Below are 24729 nucleotides of genomic sequence, written 5' to 3' on the forward strand. Positions count from 1 at the left end.
GACCATGCTGGAAGATTTGCTGATCAACAGATCCTGAGCTCAATGACAAATATCTGATCTTCCTTTACACAGAGTGCGTATGATCCTGAAATTGAAAGTGAACAGCGAGCGCTCTTTCAAAAGAGATTATATCCTCTGCATATTGATAGCGGTGCCCAGATATGCAAAAATGATATGCAATGTTAGAATGTTTGCGGGAGTGGACACGGTCTTCTTCAGGGCTCTAATACAAAAGCGCAAACAATGAATGGTGACTGTAGAAAGCAAAAGTCGAATCCCAGAGATTTTGGGCAATTTAGAATTCCTGGCCGGATGTATTTTTCAAGGTCCAAAAAGAGGACAAGTCCGGGAAAAACAGGACGTATGGTCACCCTAGGTAACTATGTATGAATGCATATTTGTCATTTTAACTGAACTTAGGACAGAAGGTGCAAGATATTGTTGGTCATTCAGTGTTTCTGTAAAAAAATAAAAATAATAATTATAAATAAATAAAGGAGGAAAAACTTATCAATAATACTGATAAGATAATAATAATAAAAAATTCTACTACTAATAGCAATATAATACGCACTAAGGATTAATGAGCTGCTGGGTTCATGAATATTAATGACATTGTCTGTGTTTGCTCGAACTGATTCGCTGAAATCAAAACAGGGACGATAATAGGTGAGTGCCAGGCAATGAGATTGCATTCTTAAAATCCTACAAGTAATTTTTCTTTTACATTTTATGCATACTGAAAATTTAGCTTGTAAATGTCTATTGCAAGTCTCTCATTGAACGTCAATTGGAAGCCCAAAAGAAAACTTGGAAGATAATTTTGGACCTGACGAGCAAAATTGCATACATTCTTAAAATTTCACAAGAATATATATATATATATATATATATATATATATATATATATATATATATATATATATATATATATATATATGATACCATTTTACAAGTAAAATTGCATGCTTATCTATAAAACTACAAGTATTTTTTTACTATTGCATTCATACCTAAAATCTCAGTCCGGAAGAAAAACCAGTCATAAACCCAAGTTAAAAGATGAGAAGACAAAGATTCTTAAAGCCCAAAAGGCTGTCACTCATTCATTCATTCATTCATGTGACACATCATCCATCCAAGTTACCTATTTTACCTGAACCAAGCCAGCTTCATAAAAAATCCAACCCTACTGCAATAAAAACCACAGTTGCACGACACGTCAGTTTTCTCATGAAAAAGGGCTTTGTGCATGAAACCACACATCCAGATCTGGCATTACAGTCTGTTGAAAAATGCGCACTTGCACACACGCTCACACACCAAGGGGGACAGAACAGGAGATGATGTCACCGACTCAACCAGGGGAGATGCGTAGTGCCCAGAAAACAATTAGAACAAACCTTATGGTGATACATTGCACTAATATAACGTCCTCTCTGGATCCAACTGTATGCAAGTAGATTATTTGCATGCAAAGGATGAGAGCTGAGGTTATGTAATGATGTGGCAGAGAAAATAAGGCACAATGGGGAGCTGCTGAGATCTACAGAAGTGACATAAACCTTAGTTAAACACAAAAGGTCTAATGCATCTCACATGACAGCTGAAGGATCTCGAAAAGAGGCCATTGAGAGGGTTGCCAGGTATAGGAACAGAACGAAACACACTATAGATGCAATCCATGTTCTCCGGTTGCACAAATCACAGACATTGCATGCATTTTGGGCTTCATATGGATGGATTATCTTGACATGCAGCAGATATTAAACCCTGGACGTTACATACAGTATATGCATTTGCATGGCATCCGAAGCAACCGGTCGCTAAAATCAGCGTGCAAGGTGAATGCACGCTTTATGCCTCTGCCTGTGCATCATGTCAGGGATCTGGAAGCTTGCATTGGCTGGTTTGGTTGCTATGCAATGGGATAAAAAAAGGAAGACAGGGAACGGTGACACCGATACAGAAATACAACCATAAAGCATGCTTACCTTCATATACAGGTCTAGGAGAGTCCAGTGAATTGAAGATGATCTTGACTTATGATGAAAGGAGAATAGGAGGGGGAAGAGGACAAAACAGCAGCTCATCTGCAGGAAAATAACCACATTGCTGTAACTTATATGTTCACATTACATTCAATGCAATGAGCCTCTGGCACACTAATAAATAATAATTCCAAAACGGGATCGCAATCCTGGCTTCTTCTTGGTTGCGGTGCATTAAATAAAACCTCAAGACGCAATTGCAATCTTCTCTGTGGCTGCTGGCCGGGTTTAGCTCTATAATCCCGCATATGTCTCTGTATTGCTGCTACTGGCTGCTGCGGCTGCAACGTGCAGCGTTAACATGGCGCAACCGCTCACGCCCCGCCTACATTCTCATAGGTCCGCCGTGGGGGCGTGGTCGAAACGCGGGGGGGGGGGCTGGAATACACAGATAAGTACAGTTTTTATAGATAGATAGATAGATAGATAGATAGATAGATAGATAGATATTGTGTAAATTTATAATCTTATTTTGTCAGATTAAAATGTGTGATGGAATATCATAGGCATCATATCCAAGATATTTTACAAACAAGCCCTTACATTATTGCTTCTGGGCAAAGAGCTCGTGTGTGTGTTTGTAGCGCCATCTAATGGAGCTGATCTGAAGTTATACAAGTCTCATTTCCAAGGTGCGACCTGAAATCTGCACCTCAAATACAATATAGACGACAGCAGCTCTAGACAAACGGATCTACAAAGCTCTAGATCTGATGGAAGCAGCTCTAGGTGACGAACAGAACACTGGAGGGGCTTCGAGAGAACGTCTCTGTTACTAGGCAACCATAACCATTATGAAGTCACAGAGCGATTCTAGAACACATCAGCGCTACAAGATCTGTTTTCTGCATATTCTCCTGTAGTAAATTACATCATTTGTTTGTGTACCAATTAGCCGGAAACCATAATGTCTCTTATCTTTAGCTGAAGGAGCGTGGGCTGTGAAACATGCATATTCATTTTCAGTCGAATTACAGCATCTTTTTTAAATGGATTCATTTTGATGGATTTAAAACCCACGTCAGGTTTGAAATTCGATTTTTTTAACCCCAAAATATAATATCATGACTGTTATAAAAAGTAGTAGGTTGGTTTTTAGTTTATTTGTTTTTGTCAAACAGCATTGAAGCTCTTTAGGCTAGTAAATACAACTTGCATGTAAACTCCTATCAACAAGCCTGAACACAGATTGATTGACAGGTGTAGCGTTTTTTGTTTTTGTTTTTTTAGGTAATGTGCATTTTATTTGTAATAAATATTAATTTATATTTATAAATATTTATTTATCAACAAGCCTGAACACAGATTGATTGACAGGTGTAGCGTTTATTTATTTATTTATTTTATTTTTTAATTTTTTTAAGTAATGTGCATTTTATTTGTAATAAATATTGATTTATGTTTATAAACATTTATTTATCAACAAGCCTGATTACAGATTGATTGACAGGTGTAGCGTTTTTATTTTATTTAATTGTTATATATTTTTTTAGGTAATGTGCATTTTATTTGTAATAAATATTGATTTATATTTATAAATATTTATTTATCAACAAGCCTGAACACAGATTGATTGACAGGAGTAGGGTTATTTTTTTGGTAATGTGCATTTTATTTGTAATAAATATTGATTTATATTTATAAATATTTATATTATATAGTTTATTATTTTTGTCCAATAAAATTCAGTGTGTAGCCTATTTAAAATATGTTCTGTTCCCTCTTTTGAATAGCTACCCTGTTTATACAGTTGTTTAAACACTTATTCGAAATTCTTCCTATTTTTTAATTCATTTGTCTAATAAAATGAGAGAAACGAATGTTAGAGCAATTTTAACATTAATACTTATGCACTCTTTGAAATAAGGAATTGACTCACGCGAGGGATTCCAAACTGAGCTCTGACAGTGGAGCGTACCAAAACCGATAGGAAGAGGGGTGGCCAACTATCTGTTTTTCACATTTATTCTTAATATTTATATATGAATTGTGTTTCTTCCATTTTCACAGAATAAAATGCATTAAAATAATCAACATCATAAATATATATCGTGAAGTCTTTAAAATAAATGTGATATCTGTCAAAGAGCTGGTCGGTTTCCCCCTGCCAGTGCTGTAGTCAGTGTAAACTAACAGTGAACGCTCTCGAGGTGTGAGGAACTGAAAACGGCTCTTCACGCGGCCCGATAAAATAGCACTGAATCCAGTTGTATAACAAATAGACAAACGTTTCTGCGTGTGTATTTACTCGGTAATGTCGGCAGCAACATTTGTGGAAACGGAACCGTCTATTGGCATATGCTGTCGTCCTGTGTTAAGGTAATTTTTAATGCATATCATTAAATCTCGTATGACAGTAAAATGCTTGCTGATTACATCTATCATCAGCACAAAGAAGATCGCGGCTTCTGTATATTAAACGAGCGTTTATTATGATAACTGGAAGATTTATATAGATATGCATGTTCTACCCGTTGAATTGTGCGTTTATGCATTATGCATGAACCTGACATGAACACATTAAGTGAGCTTACTGGTGAATTGCAACATTAGGCAGTTGCACACGCAAATCTCAAAATGCAAAAGCACTGTTTCCTTTTTGCCAGGAAGATGCTTTCATTGCAATGCAGCTGCATATAATGGAGAACATAGATATGCACATACTAAGATAAAGATTAATGGGTAATGCATTCTGCAAACCGACAGAATGATCAGGGTGTACTGAAATGTACATATCATGAGCAGATATATACAGGCAAATTATAGTCGAAAATAAACTGAACAGTTGTGTGATGGAAAGTAGCGTGACAGTTGTTTTTATTAAAGGAAGGCCGATTAATTAACCAATTAATTTTTTTATTTTTATTTTTTTATTAGGCTAATCACATTTAGACATAACTGCACCCAATTTACACCTAGTCCATGACAAAATATTACGAAATATTGAAATAATGACATTTTGTTGTCAGTTCATTTTAGTGAGCAATTATGAAAATAATTTTCTATAATATTAAGAGCCTCACGTTTTGTTTTCTGTAAATTTTAGTGAGCAGTTGTTGTGAAAATGTATTTTTTTTACATTTAATACAAATAGTATATATATATACACAAACACAATTGCATACATCAAATGTAGCTTTTAAGTAATTATTTTATTAAATATTAAAAGTGATAAATTATGTGAAATTGTTGTGCAATTATTGAGTCCAATATTTTTACATTCAGTAAAAATACTGAAGTTTATATATAGAGAGAGAAAGAGCGAGATTATCAAATGAATCAGTTCTCACATATTGTTTTCATGTCATTTTAGTATTAACTAAAATAATTTTGACTTGAGCAACTGTTGTGACAATTTTTGACTCAAATATTTTAAAATGTACTACAAATATTGAAAAAAATATATATACACAATTAAGTAAATCCAAACGAATTTTTATCTTATAAGGAGTATTTAATGAAATATAAAAAAAATGTTGACATTCAAACTTGTAAAAATGAATCTTAGTCTTTTGTTTTTTATTTGGATAGTGTATTTACAGACATACCATTGTAATATTTATACTGAAAACAGCATTGTTCAAATACTTTTTTCTTAACACAAATAGCCAATTTGTTGTATTTAATGATGCAGAAAAAAGGCCCAGTAATTATTTTTGTTCCAAAAAAAATTGCTTGTAGATTTCCTAATGAATCGTAAGTGACACACTGATTTAAACATGTATATAATAGTATTTCCTTGTAAAATGAACTATTATTTACAAATTCATAAAGTGATGTATGAAATCACATATTGTGGCTGACCGGAAGGCGACTGGAGGAGATACTGACATCAGGCCTGAAGATCCAACACCTTAAACCTTAAACCAGAGCTTGTGTTTGTGGTTTGGAGGTCGGGTTCTGTATTTTGGAAGTCTTTGACTTAATTTGATTCGTCCAGTTTTAGCTCAGTGTGTCTGAGTGTTTCTCGTTGTTGGCAGTTTGGATCTGAGATCACACAGCAGAATCACAGCGTGCCAATCACCAGCGGTGCCAGGGGGGGTCTTGGGGGGGTCTCAAGACCCTGCCAAAAAACGCCTTGACCCCCCATTTGACCCCCCAACCTCTTCCTGATTAAAAAATATATATATCCGAGATAAAGATCCAAAAATGTTTCTCTTCAAACTACGCAGAACAATAATAAATAATAATTATTTCGACATTTATTCGTACACTGAACCGAGAACCGTTTCTGTTGGACGCATCCGATTCGAGAACCGAGGAGCTGATGATACTGCGCATGTGTGATTCAGCGGGAAGCAGTTATGAGCTGTTATGAGCACGGGTAAACCGAAGACTTGAATCATCGCCAATGACATTACATCGAGCGCAAAAGAATCGGTGACCCGTTTTTTTTTAACTGGTTTATTTGATCGAACTGTCCGAAAGAACCGGTTCGCTTGAGCACCTGCCCTTGCCCCTTAAGAGCCCTTTTGTCAAAGCAAAATTTCCTCGAATTTTTTTTGTAATAACATTCCCTTTTGTGAATGCCTGCCCATGCCCAATCATAAAATTAGTACAATTTATTAATAATAATTTAGCCGTAAATAAAATGACCAACATGATGACCTTTCACCTGACGACGACAACCTCATCCAACCCAGAGCCATAGAGAGAGATGAGATATGGCTCTATATGGCTCTCTATATGGCTCTGATCTTTTTTATGTTATTTTAATTATTTTAATTAAATTTATTATATTACAGTACTTATTTATTTTTAACACGTAAAAATAATTATCACAACACTGGAAAGGCTTATTCAGATTTTCTCATTCTCTGAATTATCATTATAAAAAATAAAAACAATTCAGAAATAAATTAAAATATAATTATATTTTAAATGTGACAATAGCAACAATAGCAACAGTGTTTACAACAGCAAGACCCCTTTAGGCTGTAAACTCAATAATATCTCTCTGGAAGTAAATGTAAAAATATCAATGTCAATAAAAAATGCATAACATACCTGACATCAAAGTGCAGTGTCAAGGAGATGAATAACAAATGTAGCCAGTCATTTGTTTACATTGCAAAGGTGTTCGATTTTAGACAACAACAACAGTAATAATAATATTAATCACTATATTCCAGTGTATCAGTTTTTTAATGTTTTATATCAATATTTAAGGTTGACTTATTGATTAGTTGCAAGAGTAGTAGTGATGGTTAAAATAATAGATTATTGCTGAAATAGTAAATTGAGCCTTGCTCCTAGATGGACAGAGAGTGTAAGTGATAGATCAGATGAGGAGATGGAGATAGAGGAAGAAAATGAGGGAAATGTAGAGGCACAAGTGACAGAAAGAGAGCAGGGAACAGCAAGCCAGGAGACAGAGGCTGGTGAGAAAGTGGAAAATGCACGAGCGTTTTCTATAGTTTTTACTATAACAGCTGTTCTTAATTATTCTGTAGAACAGAGAAGAAAAAGCCATCAGGTTGGGACAATTTAAGACATTTCAGTTTTTAATCCCAGAGCTATTATTATTTTAAACTTAAAATTGTCTTCTCTATTGTTTCTTTTTCAAAACTGCATCAGAGCATTTGCTGCTGTATCAATACATAATCATCCATATCTATACGTGAATCAGCAAGGAATGGATCACAATATATTGCTGTATTGATATTTTGAACAGCGCCATTTAAAGCCTTGTTCCATGTGCCCCTTTTATACTTTGAGCACCTGCCCCTCCAGAGGTCTCTGCACGGCCCTGCTCGGAGGAAGTGTCAGCCACGTAAAAAAAGTTAACAGTCATTTGTGGATTAATGCTTATTGGAGGCGCAAACTGTTTCAAATGATTCAGTTCAATTTGGTGAACTGGTTCAAAAAGATCCGGTTACATCGAATGATTCGTTTGCGAACCGGATATCACAAACTGCTTTGTTTTGAACTGTCTTACAACAGACACGGAAGAGAAGACAATGATGAATAAAGTCGTAGTTTTTGATATTTTTGGACCAAAATGTGTTTTTGATGCTTCAAAAAATTCTAACTGACCCTCTAATGTCACATGGACTACTTTGATTATGAGGGACTGAGAGCTCTCGGACTAAATCTAAAATATCTTTAACTGTGTTCCGAAGATAAACGGAGGTCTCACTGGTTTGGAACGACATGAGGGTGAGTCATTAATGACATCATTTAAATTTTTGGGTGAACCAACCCTTTAAAGTTTGAGCATATTGTTTGCAAACTGCAATTAATTAATTAAAAACAAAGTAGTTGATATGCTGTGTTGTTTTTGTTGTTAAGTAGCAGTAATATGCAGTTATTAGCCGTGTCCACTGTATTTTTTGTTGGTTTTCATGAGACCCCCCCTTGAAATGACCAGGACCCCCCATTGCCCCCCCAATCAAAATTGTCTGGAGCCGCCACTGGTGCCAATCCAAGTGTCTCATCTAGACCGTGTTTCCTGTGTGTGTGATGTTCTAGTTGGAAAAGCCTCAGTTTGCACACTGCTTCTTTATGCCAATGTAGAGTCCATTAGTGACATTTTCAGACATTAAAAGTCTGTTGTTTTCTTCTCTTAAAGGAGCAGCTCACTTCAGCCCACAAGTTCTGTCATTGTTTATTCTCCCTCGTGTCGTTCTAAACTCATTTCTAAACTTATTTCTTTTATAAAACATAAACGGATGCTTTAAAGAATCTTCTTGTGTCAGATTTTTTAGTTTTCAACGATTCAGTGGGGGGAAAAAAACGTAATGATTTATTTATGAATCATACTTTTCGTGTTTTCGGGTTCAACTCACTGACTCTATGTTTTACTATGATATTATTCTGTTTGAACCAGAATGTAATATGGTTTTAGTTACTGCTATTAGATTGGGAAAAGTAAAACATTATTGGTTAATATTGTTTTTCCCAACCCTATGTTATTATAAATTGTTTATATTTATTACAATTATTATATATCTATTACTGTTTATTTAATATAATTATATTATTTGATATTATTTTAAAATATTTTCTACCTTAATGTTACATTAATTTTTGTTTTTTATTTTGCATTATAGTTGTAGTAATAATATTAATAATAATTTTTATCATCTTTGAATGATCCATGTGTTATTTTTTAATGCAAACCAATAGTTGTTATTGATCATATTTTAATAATAACAATAGTGATTACAACAATCAATTATTTTTTGTATTATTAATAATAATAATATATTTAATATTATTTTATAATACACGTTTATATTTTTTGCATTACTAATACATTATTCTTATTTTTATTTTGCATACTCTTTATTGTTTTAGTATTATTTATATCATTATTTATCAGTCCATTTGTTAACATTAATTTAGATTTTACAAAAATGCCAATAAATAGTTATTTTTATTTTAAATATTTTAATAATAATAATAATAGTCACAACAGTCTTTATTAATATAACACGGCTTTATTAATTATTTAATTATTAATATAATAACTACTACTACTATTAGTACTCCTATTTTTAATAATATAATAATTAGTACTCTTATTTTTAATAATAATAATAATAATTACTATTATGTACAATATATATATATATATATATATATATATATATATATATATATATATTATAATATATTGTGTATCTATTATTATTTTAATATTTATCTTTTTTTTATTATCATCATCATTGAAAAATCCATGCATCGTTTCAATAATCAGTAAATATATTGTTATTATTATAAGTGATATTTTAACAACAACCATAATAATGATCATGATGACTATAATTTATATATTAATAAGTATTAATAATAATAATCTCACAATAAAAATTACATTGTGTGTTCTCATAGCACAAAAACCCCTCCATAATCTACCTTGTAATAGTGAATAATTAACACAGATTGATCACAGCATGCATTTGTACACGTTCCTACCAAAGCATCAGCAGCAGCAGCATCTTCTCTGTGTTGCAGGTGTAGCTGTCTCCATGGCGACCAGCGTGGTACCCGGGGATAACCTGCCCACATATAAGCTGGTGGTGGTTGGAGACGGAGGCGTGGGGAAGAGCGCGCTCACCATACAGTTCTTCCAGAAGATCTTTGTCCCGGACTACGACCCCACCATCGAGGACTCGTACCTCAAACACACCGAGATCGACGGCCAGTGGGCCATTCTGGACGGTGAGCAGAGGAGCTGAAACCAATCAAATCAGCCGTTAGTTATAAAAGACGCCACACTGAATCATAAAGAAGTCATTTCTGATATTAGACGTTTCTGTGAGCACGAAAGGAGGTGGCGTTAGAGTTAGTAGTTACAGTGTGGTCTATACACAAAAATCTGAATTGTCGGTTATTCACCAGAAAAATTGTAATTGCGATAATTCATTACGAGTATTACAATTTATATTGAATGATGTTTATACCATTGTTTGATTCAACTGCATGCCGTATTTTTATATGAAAATAAAGAAGCTGAAAACACTCGAACTGAAAAACATATAGCCTCAAATGTCAAGTATAAATCAGATTGGTTTCTTCTTGAAATTATAAAAAAAGTTAAAATATGAACGGTATTAGAATGTTATACTAAAACTAAGATTAAAATAATGAAAACCATGAAGAAAACTAGGAAGAAAGAAAAACGCAAGCATATCTAATCAAGCATACTCTATTCAAGTGGACTTTTACGATTAATTGCGATTCGAACGATTACGTAATTGTGTCATCCATAATTGTAATCGCGATTAGAAATTCAATTAATTGTGCAGCCCTGGTCTATATCACAATAAATAAACCTAATATTTTAAAGACCAAATATTAAAGACAAAGTTGCAAAGAAAAATAAATAAAAAGAGAAAAATATATGAAATATTGTATTATATACCACAAGCTTGAATATTAAGTGTTATTTTAATATTATTTATATACTACGACAGTATTTATTAGTATTTTTAATGGAATGCTTTTAATTTTATATACTCACAGTTTTCATTTTTATTTTAGTTTAAGATTTAACAACTTTTTGTATGTGCTTTTGACATTTTTATTAATTTAGTAATTTATTTCAGTTAGTTATTAAGGCAACATTTCTAATTGTTAGAATTGTATTTATATATTTTTTTTAAATTTGTATTTTATGTCTTTTAAAAATATTGTAATCTTTTCTTTTTGTTAACAATAACAACACTGATTATAGTATGAATAAAAATTTACAGTACAAAGATAAATCATAAATTAAGAAGTAACATTTAAAAAGCTTAGTTTAATAAATATTTATACATTTGTCAAATATTTTACTTTTAACTTTTTAATATAATATATTAAAATATAAAATATATTTTAATATGCTACTGCTGCCATATGCAATACAAAAAGGAATCATACATTAAAAATATATATAATTTCTTTTTAATTGAATACATTTATACATGTCAAATATTTTAATTGTAAATTTTTTAATGTAATATATAAATTAATAATATTTATTCATGAATAATACATAATAATAATAATATGATACCATGTGCAATAAAAAGAGAGATCATATATTAAGATTTTCTTTTTTTTTTATTTAATTTTAAACATATATATACATTTATCAAATATTAAAATGTTCATATTATAAAATACTTTAATATAATACACTGTAGAGTATAAGGTTAAACCATACATTAAGAAATAAAATGTAAAGATCTAGTTTAATACATATTAATGGATTTGTCGAATATTTTTACCTTTATCTTTTAATATACTGTATTAAAAAAAAGAATATATAGAATTATATTAATGTGAAATACACATCAGCATAACAATCAGTGAAAGGTCTGATTTGAAAATAAAATAGTCAATAAAATAAGTAAATATATATATTTTTTAATAAAAACAGACTAAATTAAGTAGATAAAACACTTTCAGGGTTTGCTGTGTATATTTGTGTTTGTTTGTGCTTATTTTTTCCATTATTTCATACTTTTTGATAAATATTAGAAACACTTTTTACAATAATGCAAACCAGTATTGTTTGTATAGACTGTAGTGGCGATGTCTGTATGTGTGTTTGTGTTTGTGTGTGTGTGTGTGTGTGTGTGTGTAGTTCTGGACACGGCGGGGCAGGAGGAGTTCAGTGCGATGAGAGAGCAGTATATGAGGACAGGAGACGGCTTTCTCATCGTGTTTTCAGTCACTGATAAAGCCAGTTTTGAACATGTGGACCGTTTCCACCAGCTGATTCTGAGAGTGAAGGACAGGTACGAAGACGCAAACTCATCTGAGATGCAGACTGATATTCAGTGGGATTTATGGAGTGATTTTATTGTGTGTGTTGCAGGGAGTCGTTTCCCATGGTTCTGGTGGCTAATAAAGTCGACCTGGTGCATTTACGTAAGATCACTAGTGAGCAGGGACACGAGATGGCCTTCAAACACAGCGTGAGTCAAACGCCATTCACAACACATTTAATCTGTCAAACAAATACATTATAATATCATGTTGACTTTTTTATTCATATTTCTAAATTATTATTTTATATAATCATTTATTATTATTATTATTAGTAGGATTTATTAATATTTTATTTACATTTTGTTCGTTTAAATATTTTCAAATATTTTACAATAACGCAACTACTAATACGCAATAAGACCAGCAGTGTTTATGAAGTCCATTTTTATTTAATCTTGAATTTTTCATTCATTTAAAAAAAAGCTTATTTTATATATTATATTTAAGGATTTTTTAAAATAATTTTTTATATTATTACATTATAATTGTAATGTTTATTATTGTTTTTATAATACTAATTATTATTATTTATCTGTCTGTTATTATTGAACAGTCAAATTATCTTTATATATATTTTTATTATATTTTTACAATATTATTTTTATTATTTGAATGTTTATTATAATAATAATAATTATTATTATTATTGATCTGGGGTGCGTTCTCCGATAACGTTGTCTCTTAGCGCGCTACGAATACTCAAAAGGTACACCTTAACTACAGGTATACCTTTGCTACGTGTGTTCTCCGAACTATACCTTAGGATGTAGCTTAAGGTAAACCTTCTTAAGTTCGACCTTAGCAGTTGCTGTCCATGGTGGAGGCGCTGAATAGGTTGATATCGACGCCTCGATGATCGATTGTGCGCTCTTTCCTTCACAGCGGTATAGGTAAAGTATTGAGAAAACAATGTTCTTTATAAAGAAGCGTTTTAGAAATAGTACAAACTGCATTTATCGGGGCTTATTGAAATACGTACATGCAGAAATAAATATGAGTATGTGTTTATAATTTAGCAAGTGTACAATCCCAAACCCTCACGGCCATAAGTGTGTTAATGTTCTCCACAACGTATGCTGATTATCCACCAGCCGTATCACATTATTGGCGTAAATCGCTCATTTGTGTAATTGGATGATTTCCTCAATAAAATCGCAAACATGAGAGACATACCGACATTCACTATGTCGGGGAAAAAAGTCCGCAAAAAGAGATCGCCCAGCCACACTGAGGTCTTACTCAGCCCATATCCATCCCCAACAACCTCCAGAAAACTCCCCACAGCATAAAAACGAAGAGCCGCCAGCAGCTGAATTTCGGGGCTGAGGGGGTAGCTCCGTCGAGTTTGTCTTGACAAATCTGGGCCAACAAGATGCAAGAGCTGCAGAATTTGCTCCCGTGGCAGGCAAATTTTTTTTACAATGGTCTCTTCTGACATGGTAGTCAGTGGACTAAAATGTTCTCTTATAAAGTAGTTGACATACACTAACTGGCTCCGCGGACGCCGCCGTCTTTGATTTAAAACAAGTACTCGCTGTCTCGCTGCCATAGCTATAAAGTTTGTGTAAACTCATCTTTCTTTATATAGACTCCTAAGCCTTTTCTGTCAAATGGTTCGCCAGCTGATGTGCCTTAGGATAGTAATTAAAAAAGCTAACAACCATTAGTGTATGGAAACTTTATTAATGAAAACACTTCCATACACTGGGTGTAGGCTATAACAACTTAAGTATTTTATGTGTATAATTTTAAAGTAAAGTAAAAATGTAATTTTAATTCTAAATCAGATTTTATATTAAAAGTTCATATAAAATTTTCTATGTGTAATTAAACTGCGATGTAAAAAATCTTTTTGCGTAGTGGTGGCCACTAGCGGTATGAACCGTAAGCAGCGATAAGGTATAGCTAAGAGCGCTCCAGACCAACCTTACGAACGCATGACTTACAGAAGGTATACTTAACTAAGAAGGTTTCGGAAACCACGTATTAACGATAAGGTACTTCTTAAGGTACAACTTAAGAACGACGTAGCGTTAAGGTAGTTTCGGAGAACGCACCCCAGTACATTATTATTGAACAGTTTAATTATCCTTATATATTTTTTAATCATGTTTTTACATTATTAATTTTATTATTTGAATGTTTATTGTTATTATAATTAAAATTATTCTTATTCATTGGCCCATTTGTTTTGCAATCTTTTATTTGATTTTTAAGAATATAATTTTAAAATGTATAGAATAATGCAACTAATAAATAGTTCACAGTAAGTGAATATAATATATATGTTTTTAAATGTCAGTTTTGTCAATTTCATACTATTTTTCCACTCATTTTTCTACATTATTTATATATATATACATTTCAGACATTAAAAGTCTGTTGTTTTCTTCTCTTAAAGGAGCAGCTCACTTCAGCCCACAAGTTCTGTCATTGTTTATTCTCCCTCGTGTCGTTCTAAACTCATTTCTAAACTTATTTCTTTTATAAAACATAAACGGATGCTTTAAAGAATCTTCTTGTGTCAGATTTTTTAGTTTTCAACGATTCAGTGGGGGGCAAAAAAACGTAATGATTTATTTATGAATCATACTTTTCGTGTTTTCGGGTTCAACTCACTGACTCTATGTTTTAATATGATATTATTCTGTTTGAACCAGAATGTAATATGGTTTTAGTTACTGCTATTAGATTGGGAAAAGTAAAACATTATTGGTTAATATTGTTTTTCCCAACCCTATGTTATTATAAATTGTTTATATTTATTAAAATTATTATACATCTATTACTGTTTATTTAATATAATTATATTATTTGAAAATATTTTCTACCTTAATGTTACATTTATTTTTGTTTTTTATTTTGCATTATAGTTGTAGTAATAAAATTAATAATAATTATTATCATCCTCATCATCTTTGAATGATCCATGTGTTATTTTTAATGCAAACCAATAGTTGTTATTGATCATATTTTAATAATAACAATTGTGATTACAACAATCAATTATTTTTTGTATTATTAATAATAATAATATATTTTATATTATTTTATAATACACGTTTATATTTTTTGCTTTACTAATACATTATTCTTATTTTTATTTTGCATACTCTTTATTGTTTTAGTATTATTTATATCATTATTTATCAGTCCATTTGTTAACATTAATTTAGATTTTACAAAAATGCCAATAAATAGTTATTTTTATTTTAAATATTTTAATAATAACAATAATAATCACAACAGTCTTTATTAATATAACACGGCTTTATTAATGATTTAATTATTAATATAATAACTACTACTACAATTAGTACTCCTATTTTTAATAATAATAATAATTAGTACTCTTATTTTTAATAATAATAATAATAATTACTATTATGTACAATAGTAATATATATTGTGCATTTATTATTATTTTAATATTTATCTTTTTATTGTTATCATCATCATTGAAAAATCCATGCATCGTTTCAATAATCAGTAAATATATTGTTATTATTATAAGTAATATTTTAACAACAACCATAATAATGATCATGATGACTATAATTTATATATTAATAAGTATTAATAATAATAATCTCACAATAAAAATTACATTGTGTGTTCTCATAGCACAAAAACCCCTCCATAATCTACCTTGTAATAGTGAATAATTAACACAGATTGATCACAGCATGCGTTTGTACACGTTCCTACCAAAGCATCAGCAGCAGCAGCATCTTCTCTGTGTTGAAGGTGTAGCTGTCTATATATATATATTATTTTATAATTATTTATTGTTATTTATCAATTAATTTGTTTTTTTTTAATATTATTATTATTTTTTGTAATAAAAAAATATATCAAATTTTTATCGATTGATCCATGTTATTATCTAAACTTTTATTTAATATTTTCAATTCAGCAAATATTCTTTACAATAATGCAAACCAATAAATAGTTGACAATAAGACCAGCGGTGTTTATTAAGAAATAGTCTATTTTGATTTCATGTTGACTTTAGTTTTTATTTTATATTAATACATCGCTAGTATCAGTATTAATTACAATAATAATAGTAAATAATTTTCTACTAATTGTTGCATATTCATATCTTCATCACAGATCACGTATATTGAAACAAGTGCAAAGGATCCACCCATGAATGTAGACAAAGCATTTCACGAGCTCGTCAGAGTGATACGGTGAGTCGAATTTTACAGATTCCCTCCTCTTTGACTCTACGTACGCTACAAAGCTAGCTATGTGTTAGCATCGTCTCCGTTTACAGCCAGCAGATCCCAGAACGGGGCCTGAAGAAGAAAAGGAAAGCTAAATGGCGGGCAGATAGACCTTCGGGTTCCCAGAGGCTTCACTGCGTCTTACTGTGACCGCACACCCTCTATCTCAATGCCGCGTCAATGCCGCGATGATGACTCTGTGACACGGACTGTTAAAACACACACACAGCTATGATTAATATCCAGGAACTAAAGGACACAGCTTGAATATTCCATAATTAATGATGAAATTCCCCAAAATATGGAATTTCAGCCAATTTTCATGGGATTTCCTTAGCAGGTGAAAGCCTGGATGATCTGACAGAATTCTAGCGCTGTACTCTCACATTATCTCTCAGAGAAAAATTCAGAGACAAGCTTTCTGAGGCCTTGTTTTGTATTGTGTTTCTATATTTATTGTGCTGAATTCTATATTGTTAATTGATTGTTAATACAGCATAACGGCTTTGAAAACAACAAGGGAACAGATGGGACTCAAGTTGCACAACTGGCATTTATAGATACAGTAAACTCCTAAGGCGAGGGAAATACTGGTTACCATTGTCAATCATTTGTTTTTATGAAGAAAATTAAGATATGTTGTCAAAACAAAAGGAAAAAAATGCATCCGTTTACACATACGACATTAAAATAATGCAATCATGTAAAAAACATAATAGCACAAAGTGTGTAAAAGTTTTTAATTAAAAAGTTTTATAAATTTACATGACGTCAACAACAATTTACTATAAAAGTACTTGTTTTGGCTTGTTACATATAAATACAGTTTTACTACTCTAAGTATATATGTTCTAATTCTGAATTTACGTCTCGCAATTCTGAGTTTAAACCTCTCAATTCTAAGATTATATGTCGCAATTCTGAGTTTACGTCTTGCAAGTTTATGTTTTGCAATTCTGAGTTCATGTCGCAATTCTGAATTAACGTCTCACAAGTTTACTTCTAACAATTCTGAGTTTGTAACTTGCAATTCTAAGTATATATGTTCTAATTTTGAATTTACGTCTCGCAATTCTGAGTTTAAAACCTCTCAATTCTAAGTTTATCTCGCAATTCTGAATTAACGTCTCGCAAGTTTAAGTCTCACAATTCTGAGTTTGTAACTCGCAATTCTAAGTTTATATATCACAATTCTGAATTAATGTCTCACAAGTTTAAGTCTCACAATTCTGAGTTTAAACCTCTCAATTCTAAGTTTATATGTCACAATTATGAGTTTACGTCTTGCAAGTTTAAGTCTTGCAATTCTGAGTTCATGTCGCAATTCTGAATTAACGTCTCGCAGGTTTACTTCTAACAATTCTGAATTTACGTCTCGCAATTCTGAGTTTAAACCACTCAATTCTAAGTTTATATGTTGCAATTCTGCGTTTAAACCTCTCAATTCTAAGTTTATATGTCGCAATTCTGAGTTTACGTATTGCAAGTTTAACTCTCGCAATTCTGAATTAACGTCTCGCAAGTTTACTTCTAACAATTCTGAGTTTGTAACTCGCAATTCTAAGTATATATGTTCTAATTCTGAATTTACATCTCCCAATTCTGAGTTTAAACCTCTTGATTTTAAGTTTATGTCGCAATTCTGAGTTTACGTCTTGCAAGTTTAAGTCTCGCAATTCTGAATTTATGTCTCGCAAGTTTACTTCTAACAATTCTGAGTTTGTAACTCGCAATTCTAAGTTTATATGTTCTAATTCTGAATTTACGTCTTGCAATTCTGAGTTTAAACCTCTCAATTCTAAGTTCATATGTCGCAATTCTGAGTTTGCGTCTTGCAAGTTTAAGTCTCACAATTCTGAATTAACATCTCGCAAGTTTAAGTCTCACAATTCTGAGTTTGGAACTCGCAATTCTAAGTTTATATATCGCAATTCTGAGTTTACGTCTTACAAGTTTAAGTCTTGCAATTCTGAGTTTATGTCGCAATTCTGAATTAACGTCTCGCAAGTTTTCTTCTAACAATTATGAGTTTGTAACTCACAATTCTAAGTTTATATGTTCTAATTCTGAATTTACGTCTCGCAATTCTGAGTTTAAACCTCTCAATTCTAAGTTTATATGTCGTAATTCTGAGTTTACGTCTTGCAAGTTTACTTCTCACAATTCTGAGTTTGTAACTCGCAATTCTAAGTTTATATGTCGCAATTCTGAGTTTATCTATTTTTTTGTTTATATTGCAGAATAACGAGCTTTCGTTTAAGTTTAAGTTTATGTCTCGCAATTCTAAGTTTATGTGTCACAATTCTAATTTACTTCTCACAATTCTGAATGTATGTCTCACAATTCTGAGTTCACATCCCACAACTCAATTTACAAATGGTTGCCTTTGCAGTCGCATTAAAAATTTGGTAGATATTCTTTGATTTTCCTCTTAGAAATGCATGGGTAACTGTGGTAACCTGGATTTGTTTATCCCGACATTAAACCACGCCTCCAATGTGTGATGTGTCGCTTGTATCTATAAAAACTCAAAGAAAGTTGCTGTTCTTTCATCAGCACCCCAGTGACGATATGTTATTTTATTAATCAGGTTTGTTGATCAAAACTATCATGATGAAAGTTTTGAAAATTTGATACCTGATTTCAGTTATGTTGCCATTAAACTGAGTCAAATCAGTAATTGCACAAAATGTTAGTGTTATGTTAAGATAACATGATTGATCTCATGTTTATATTTTACTGCTTGTCTTGAATGCATTGTCACTTTATTTTGAATGTGTTTTTGCTTGTTTCAAAGTTTTCATTGATGTTTTGAATGTATTGTATGTTGTTCTATATGCTAATTTTGCTTTTGATGTTTCAAGTCCTGCTTTAGTGTTTAGTATATTAAAGGAACATCGTCTTAGTAGCCCGTTTAGGCATTTTGTGATTGTATACTGCTCGTTTACTTGTTTTTTTTGTGTGTGTGTTATTTTAACTTTACAGAATCTGTTTTGTTCCAAAGACTGGATGTTCTTACATTTTCAGTTTTGTTTGAAACTTGGTGCAAATTTTGTGGATCAGTTAATACATTTTTGTTTTTACTATTCTTTTTTAAAGTAATTTATTATAAAAATGACATGTATTCTGTGATTATGTTTGTATAAAGATCATTAAGACCAATTAAGGCCAAAAACTGCTCTGAAAAAGAAGGGATTTTTACATCAGGAATATTGTAAGAATTTGTAAAGTGGAATATAAACATAATAAAAATCAAATCAATCAGTTGTAAACTCCTTATTGTTTTATTTTTATTATTATTATTTTTAATCAGCATAATGATTTAATGGTTCAAAAGGTGAATTATCTCATTGTAGTTGTTTTTATTATTATTTGCACATAGGCTAAATATAATACTTAATTTAATAATTTCTTAATAATAACTGAATAAATTAAGCTTTAATAAAATAAAAAGAGAAAATTTGTTATAAATATCATACTGCTTACCACACGTTATTTATTTTGTTATTTATGTTATGCCTTTTCAGCCAAAAGATGGCGCTATTAGAGTTCTCACACAAAGTGAACACTTCAAGTTTAAGAAAAACAGCCTTATTATCCACAGCATCCTTATTCTTATGCGACCTACTTTACATGAGAGCAAATCAGTCGCTGGATATGAAACGTACTAATGTCTGAACATACTAATGTTTATAATTATTATAATACTATTAACCTCATTCACAGACAGACCCAACAATACCGTGCCCAAATGCAATCAGCAAACAGAAGGAAAGCTTAAGTGTTCTTAATTGATCATAAACCATTATATTCGTCTTGATCAAGGGTTTGCAGCACTTTCCGAATGGATTTGAGTCTGGAAAGCTCTCGTTATTGTGCCAGTCACACAGTTACTGTGACAAAAGAAATTACAGCAATTCAAAGTCAAGGTTCCTGTAGGACTAAAACAAAAAGATATTTGTATTCGGCTCACTGCACCGTCACTTCAGACATCAAAATTGACCGTTAAACTTGAACCAACCAAAGGGATTTCTTCCCAAAATTCTGATATATATCTTACGTTTCACATATGCATCACAAAGTCACAAGGCTGCAAATCTCTTGACTTTTCAGATCTTCGAAACCATCATGAGAATATAAAAATGTTTCTGTAAAGTTCATGTAGGGAAAAGTTATATGAGTATTCTGGGTGCAGTATAAGTTAAACCTTACAGCATTTGATTGAGGAATGAATCAAAATTGCATTCTGTGGAAAAATACAATACAAAAACCTGCATGTTGCGAATGAACATCTACAAAATGAGGTAAGACATGGTTAACAAACTAAAATACACAGTTTCAAAAGTATAATCTCATTAATCAAATATTATATATGTTACACTGCTCTATATTTTTGTAAATAACCACTGTATAATTGCTAATTTTGCTGTATTGCTTTGCGATCTAATTTTTTGTCAAACGCAATTGAGGTGCTCAAGAAAAACAGTTAAAACTACCCTAGCTGGTTAACTGGTTTTAGCTGGTTATAGCTATATAGTCATAAGGCTGGTTTTAGAGGGTTTTTGACTTTTAGCTGGTCAGGCTGGTCTTAGGTGGTCAGGCTAGGAGACCAGCTTTCCGAAGTTTTCGTAGGTTACATGAAGATGAAAATGGTAGCTACCATTTTCAAAAACATGCACTTTGAAATTTGCTTTTTCAAAAGTTTTCAGGCCCCCAGAATGCTATTGTTTTAAAGTGTGCAGTAAGACTGATTTCCTCTTGAATTTCCACTCACCTTTCAGGGGGAATTGAACTGCGACTGAACAGAATATGAGCTTCTTTTGTAAGGTTCTTTAGTAATGATGTCGTCTGCTGTCAGCCTGTTTCCAGTTATAAGAAAACCTGAGGGCTTATGGGTAGTTTTTGTACACCTCTATCTTTCACTGTTCTGGAACTTTTGTTTCTTTCTTTGTTTCTCAACTCCTTCTTGGATTGGATCTCTTTAGCCAAGTGTTGTTTCTAACACAGAACGACTCTCATTTCAATTATTCCACCAGTAAAGACGAGACTGAGAACATCAATCGCCCACAATGCATTGCAGCATAACAAATAGAGTATCATGGGAGAACCTCAATACGATGTGATTGAGTATTATCTATCTGAATACGTGATAGTATGCTGATTACACCATCTTTATATCATACCTGAATAGGAGGGACATTTGGGAGAATAGCGAGACTTGTTCCTATATTGCATTGTGGGTGGGGGAAGAACAAGTCTGAATGGTGTTAATGAGTGTATCAGGCTAAAATGACAAGGTCATTTGGAGCGAGAAAACTGTAATAAGACAGACATCAGGCTTTTGTGATGGATGCACATACACATGCAATTAGGAAATTACATGAACAATTTACCAAAGAAAATTCTATCATTATGTAATCACCAAGCAGGCTCGGGTAAGCCCACTGCTCAAGAAACCATCTCTAAATCCAGCACTTCTTGAGAACTACAGACCGGTATCCCTTCTTCCATTCATTGCAAAGACACTTGAGCGAGCTGTGTTCAACCAGTTTTCTATGTTCCTTGTACAGAACAACCTCCTGGACAGCAACCAATCTGGCTTCAAAAGTGGCCACTCAACTAAGACTGCTCTGCTCTCAGTTACTGAAGCCCTGCGACTAGCAAGAGCAGCTTCTAAATCCTCGGTACTCATCTTACTGGACCTTTCTGCTGCTTTTAACATGGTTAATCACCAGATTCTCCTGTCCACCCTCAGAAAGATGGGCATCTCTGGAACAGCACTCCTGTGGGTTAAGTCCTACCTCTCTGACAGATCCTTCAGTGTGTCTTGGAGGGGTGATGTTTCAAAGTCACACCACCTTGTTACTGGGGTTCCTCAAGGCTCAGTACTTGGACCACTTCTCTTCTCCATCTACATGACATCATTAGGATCTGTCATTCAGAAGCATGGCTTTTCTTATCACTGCTACGCTGATGACACCCAACTCTACTTCTCATTCCAGCCAGATGACCCGACGGTAGCTGCTCGCATTTCAGCCTGTCTGAGTGACATTTCTAGCTGGATGAATGACCATCACCTTCAGCTTAACCTTACGAAGACAGAACTCCTGGTGATTCCATCTAACCCATTGCTTCATCACAACTTCTCTATACAGCTGGGTTCATCAACAATTACTCCTTTGAGGACAGCCAGAAACCTAGGAGTTGTGATGGATCATCAGTTAAGCTTCACAGACCACATTGCTTCAACGACCCGGTCCTGCAGGTTTGCCTTATACAACATTAGGAAGATTAGACCCTTCCTGTCAGAGCAAGCCACCCAACTTCTTGTCCAAGCGCTTGTTCTCTCCAGACTGGACTATTGTAATGCTCTCCTGGCGGGCCTTCCTGCATGTACTGTCAAGCCTCTGCAATTGATCCAGAATGCAGCAGCGAGGGTTGTCTTCAATGAGCCAAAAAAAGCTCACGTTACTCCTCTCCTCATAAGGTTACACTGGCTACCAGTAGCTGCTCGCATCAAATTCAAGGTACTGATGCTAGCCTACAAGACGACCACTGGCACGGCACCAACTTACCTAAACTCATTGGTTAAATCTTATGTGCCCTCCAGAAGTTTGCGCTCTGCAAGTGAATGACGCCTTGTGGTAGAGCAGCATACGCTCTTCTGTGTCAGAATAGCGTACGTAGTTTGCGTCCAACAGATGTTCTCCAAAATGGCTCTACTGTGATGCAGAGAGACATAGAGGAGACTGTTGAATAAAATCATTATTTTAGTTAGTTTTTTGCTTACAAAAAGTATTCTCGTCGCTTCATAACATTATGGTTGAAAGACTGATTCTTTTCAGACTTTTCTGGACCTTGACAGTGTATGGTACTTGGCAGTCAATGGGACAGTCACAAGCCTCCCGGTTTTCATCCAAACTATCTTAAATTGTGTTCCATAGACGAACTGAGCTTTTATGGTTTTGGAATGACATGGGGGTAAATGATTAATGACAAAATATTAATTTTGGGGTGGAGTAACCCTTTAAGGACATTAATATCGATTGTAAAGTTGCATTTAAAAATTTAGCAGAAACAGCTATTCACATTTATTGTACAGGGAGGGAACTAGAGCAACAGCAACACAAAAATAATATGAGTAACAGACTTTTTCAACAAATATATTGTACTAATTTTGACGTAAATTTTTACATAAATTTTATAATTTGTCATACAATTTCATAATTTCATAAATTGTTTTTTTTTTGCGAGAGAAATTGAAATTGAGCGAGAGAAGGGTTCTTTTCACAGATTGTGTTAAAAAAAACTTGCTGCTGGAACTTCTACACAAGAGTTACACAAGAACAGGCATTTAGAAGGTTTCTAAAAATAAATTTGAAATTGCGATTTTTTTTTCTTCAACTGGACAAAGCAGGGGTCCTTGCTAAAGAGAAAGAGTGTTGAAAGAACGGTATATGTAAAGCCCATTAACATGAGTTTCACCTGCTATGCTTGTCAGTGGCTAATAAGCACAGGAAGTGCAGGAGAAGGAAGATTAAAAGACGAGGGGGGAGGTGGGACACTTTGCATTGATGCATTTGCTAATGGCGTCAGAAATTCGCAATATTAACGATGGCGGGGACATAGAAATGTACAAGCGTAATTTGAGAAAAAGCAACATTTTGTCACCTGCTCTCACACAATGGCCATCATTAAAGTTAATAATTTTCCATTTCCTTTCTATGAAAAGACTTTGTGTGCATGTTCAAAAGGACAAAGAATAAGCTGCTTTTCACAGGAGACAAACCAATATTGCCATGAGTCTGAGGACATCAATTCAGCTTCATAATAGGGAAAATTGGTAGGATGTGGTTTGATTTTTGCAGTTTAGTCAAGAATGTCTGCCACCAACTGATCTAAATGAAATTCAAATGCATATGATCTCCAAAAGGAGAGATAGTGGAATTGTTTCGATGAAGTATGACCTGTACAATTCCCAAGAGAAATAAGAGACATAAAATGAGACAATTGTTGACATTATAGCAAAAATGTAAAAAAAATAAAATAAAAAAAAATAAGTAACATAAAATGTGTCCCTGGAACACAAAACCAGTCTTAAATCTCTGGGATATATTTGTAGCAATAGCCAAAAATATTTTGCATGGGTCAAAATTACAGATTTTTCTTTTATGCCAAAA

At 32.8% G+C, this 24729-nt stretch overlaps 2 protein-coding genes and 1 long non-coding RNA gene across 4 annotated transcripts in view; 1 reads left to right on the forward strand and 2 right to left on the reverse strand.

Moving 5' to 3' along the window:
- Positions 1-2352, reverse strand: part of LOC132131807 (tyrosine-protein phosphatase non-receptor type 4-like) — a 34815-nt gene extending 32463 nt beyond the window's left edge. For both annotated transcript variants that reach the window (XM_059543929.1, XM_059543928.1), the window contains exon 1: positions 1995-2352. The gene's annotated coding sequence lies outside the window, so the exon portion shown is untranslated. The remainder of the gene's footprint in view (positions 1-1994) is intronic.
- A 1842-nt stretch (positions 2353-4194) lies between these two features.
- On the forward strand, positions 4195-17806 carry LOC132131823 (ras-related protein M-Ras-like). The gene is made up of 6 exons (XM_059543949.1): positions 4195-4370; positions 10011-10217; positions 12130-12283; positions 12364-12463; positions 16434-16513; positions 16600-17806. The coding sequence occupies exons 2-6, from the start codon at positions 10025-10027 to the stop codon at positions 16697-16699; spliced, it is 627 nt and encodes a 208-aa protein (XP_059399932.1). The 5' UTR covers positions 4195-4370; positions 10011-10024; the 3' UTR covers positions 16700-17806.
- Positions 17385-18276, reverse strand: LOC132131824 (uncharacterized). Its single transcript, XR_009428952.1, has 3 exons — positions 18164-18276; positions 17637-17790; positions 17385-17439 (listed from the first exon to the last, which is right to left on the reverse strand). It is a non-coding gene; the product is annotated as an uncharacterized LOC132131824 (long non-coding RNA).
- Positions 18277-24729: the final 6453 nt, after the last annotated feature.

The sequence above is a fragment of the Carassius carassius genome, chromosome 48 (assembly GCF_963082965.1).
Source record: "Carassius carassius chromosome 48, fCarCar2.1, whole genome shotgun sequence".
NCBI lineage: Eukaryota > Metazoa > Chordata > Actinopteri > Cypriniformes > Cyprinidae > Carassius > Carassius carassius.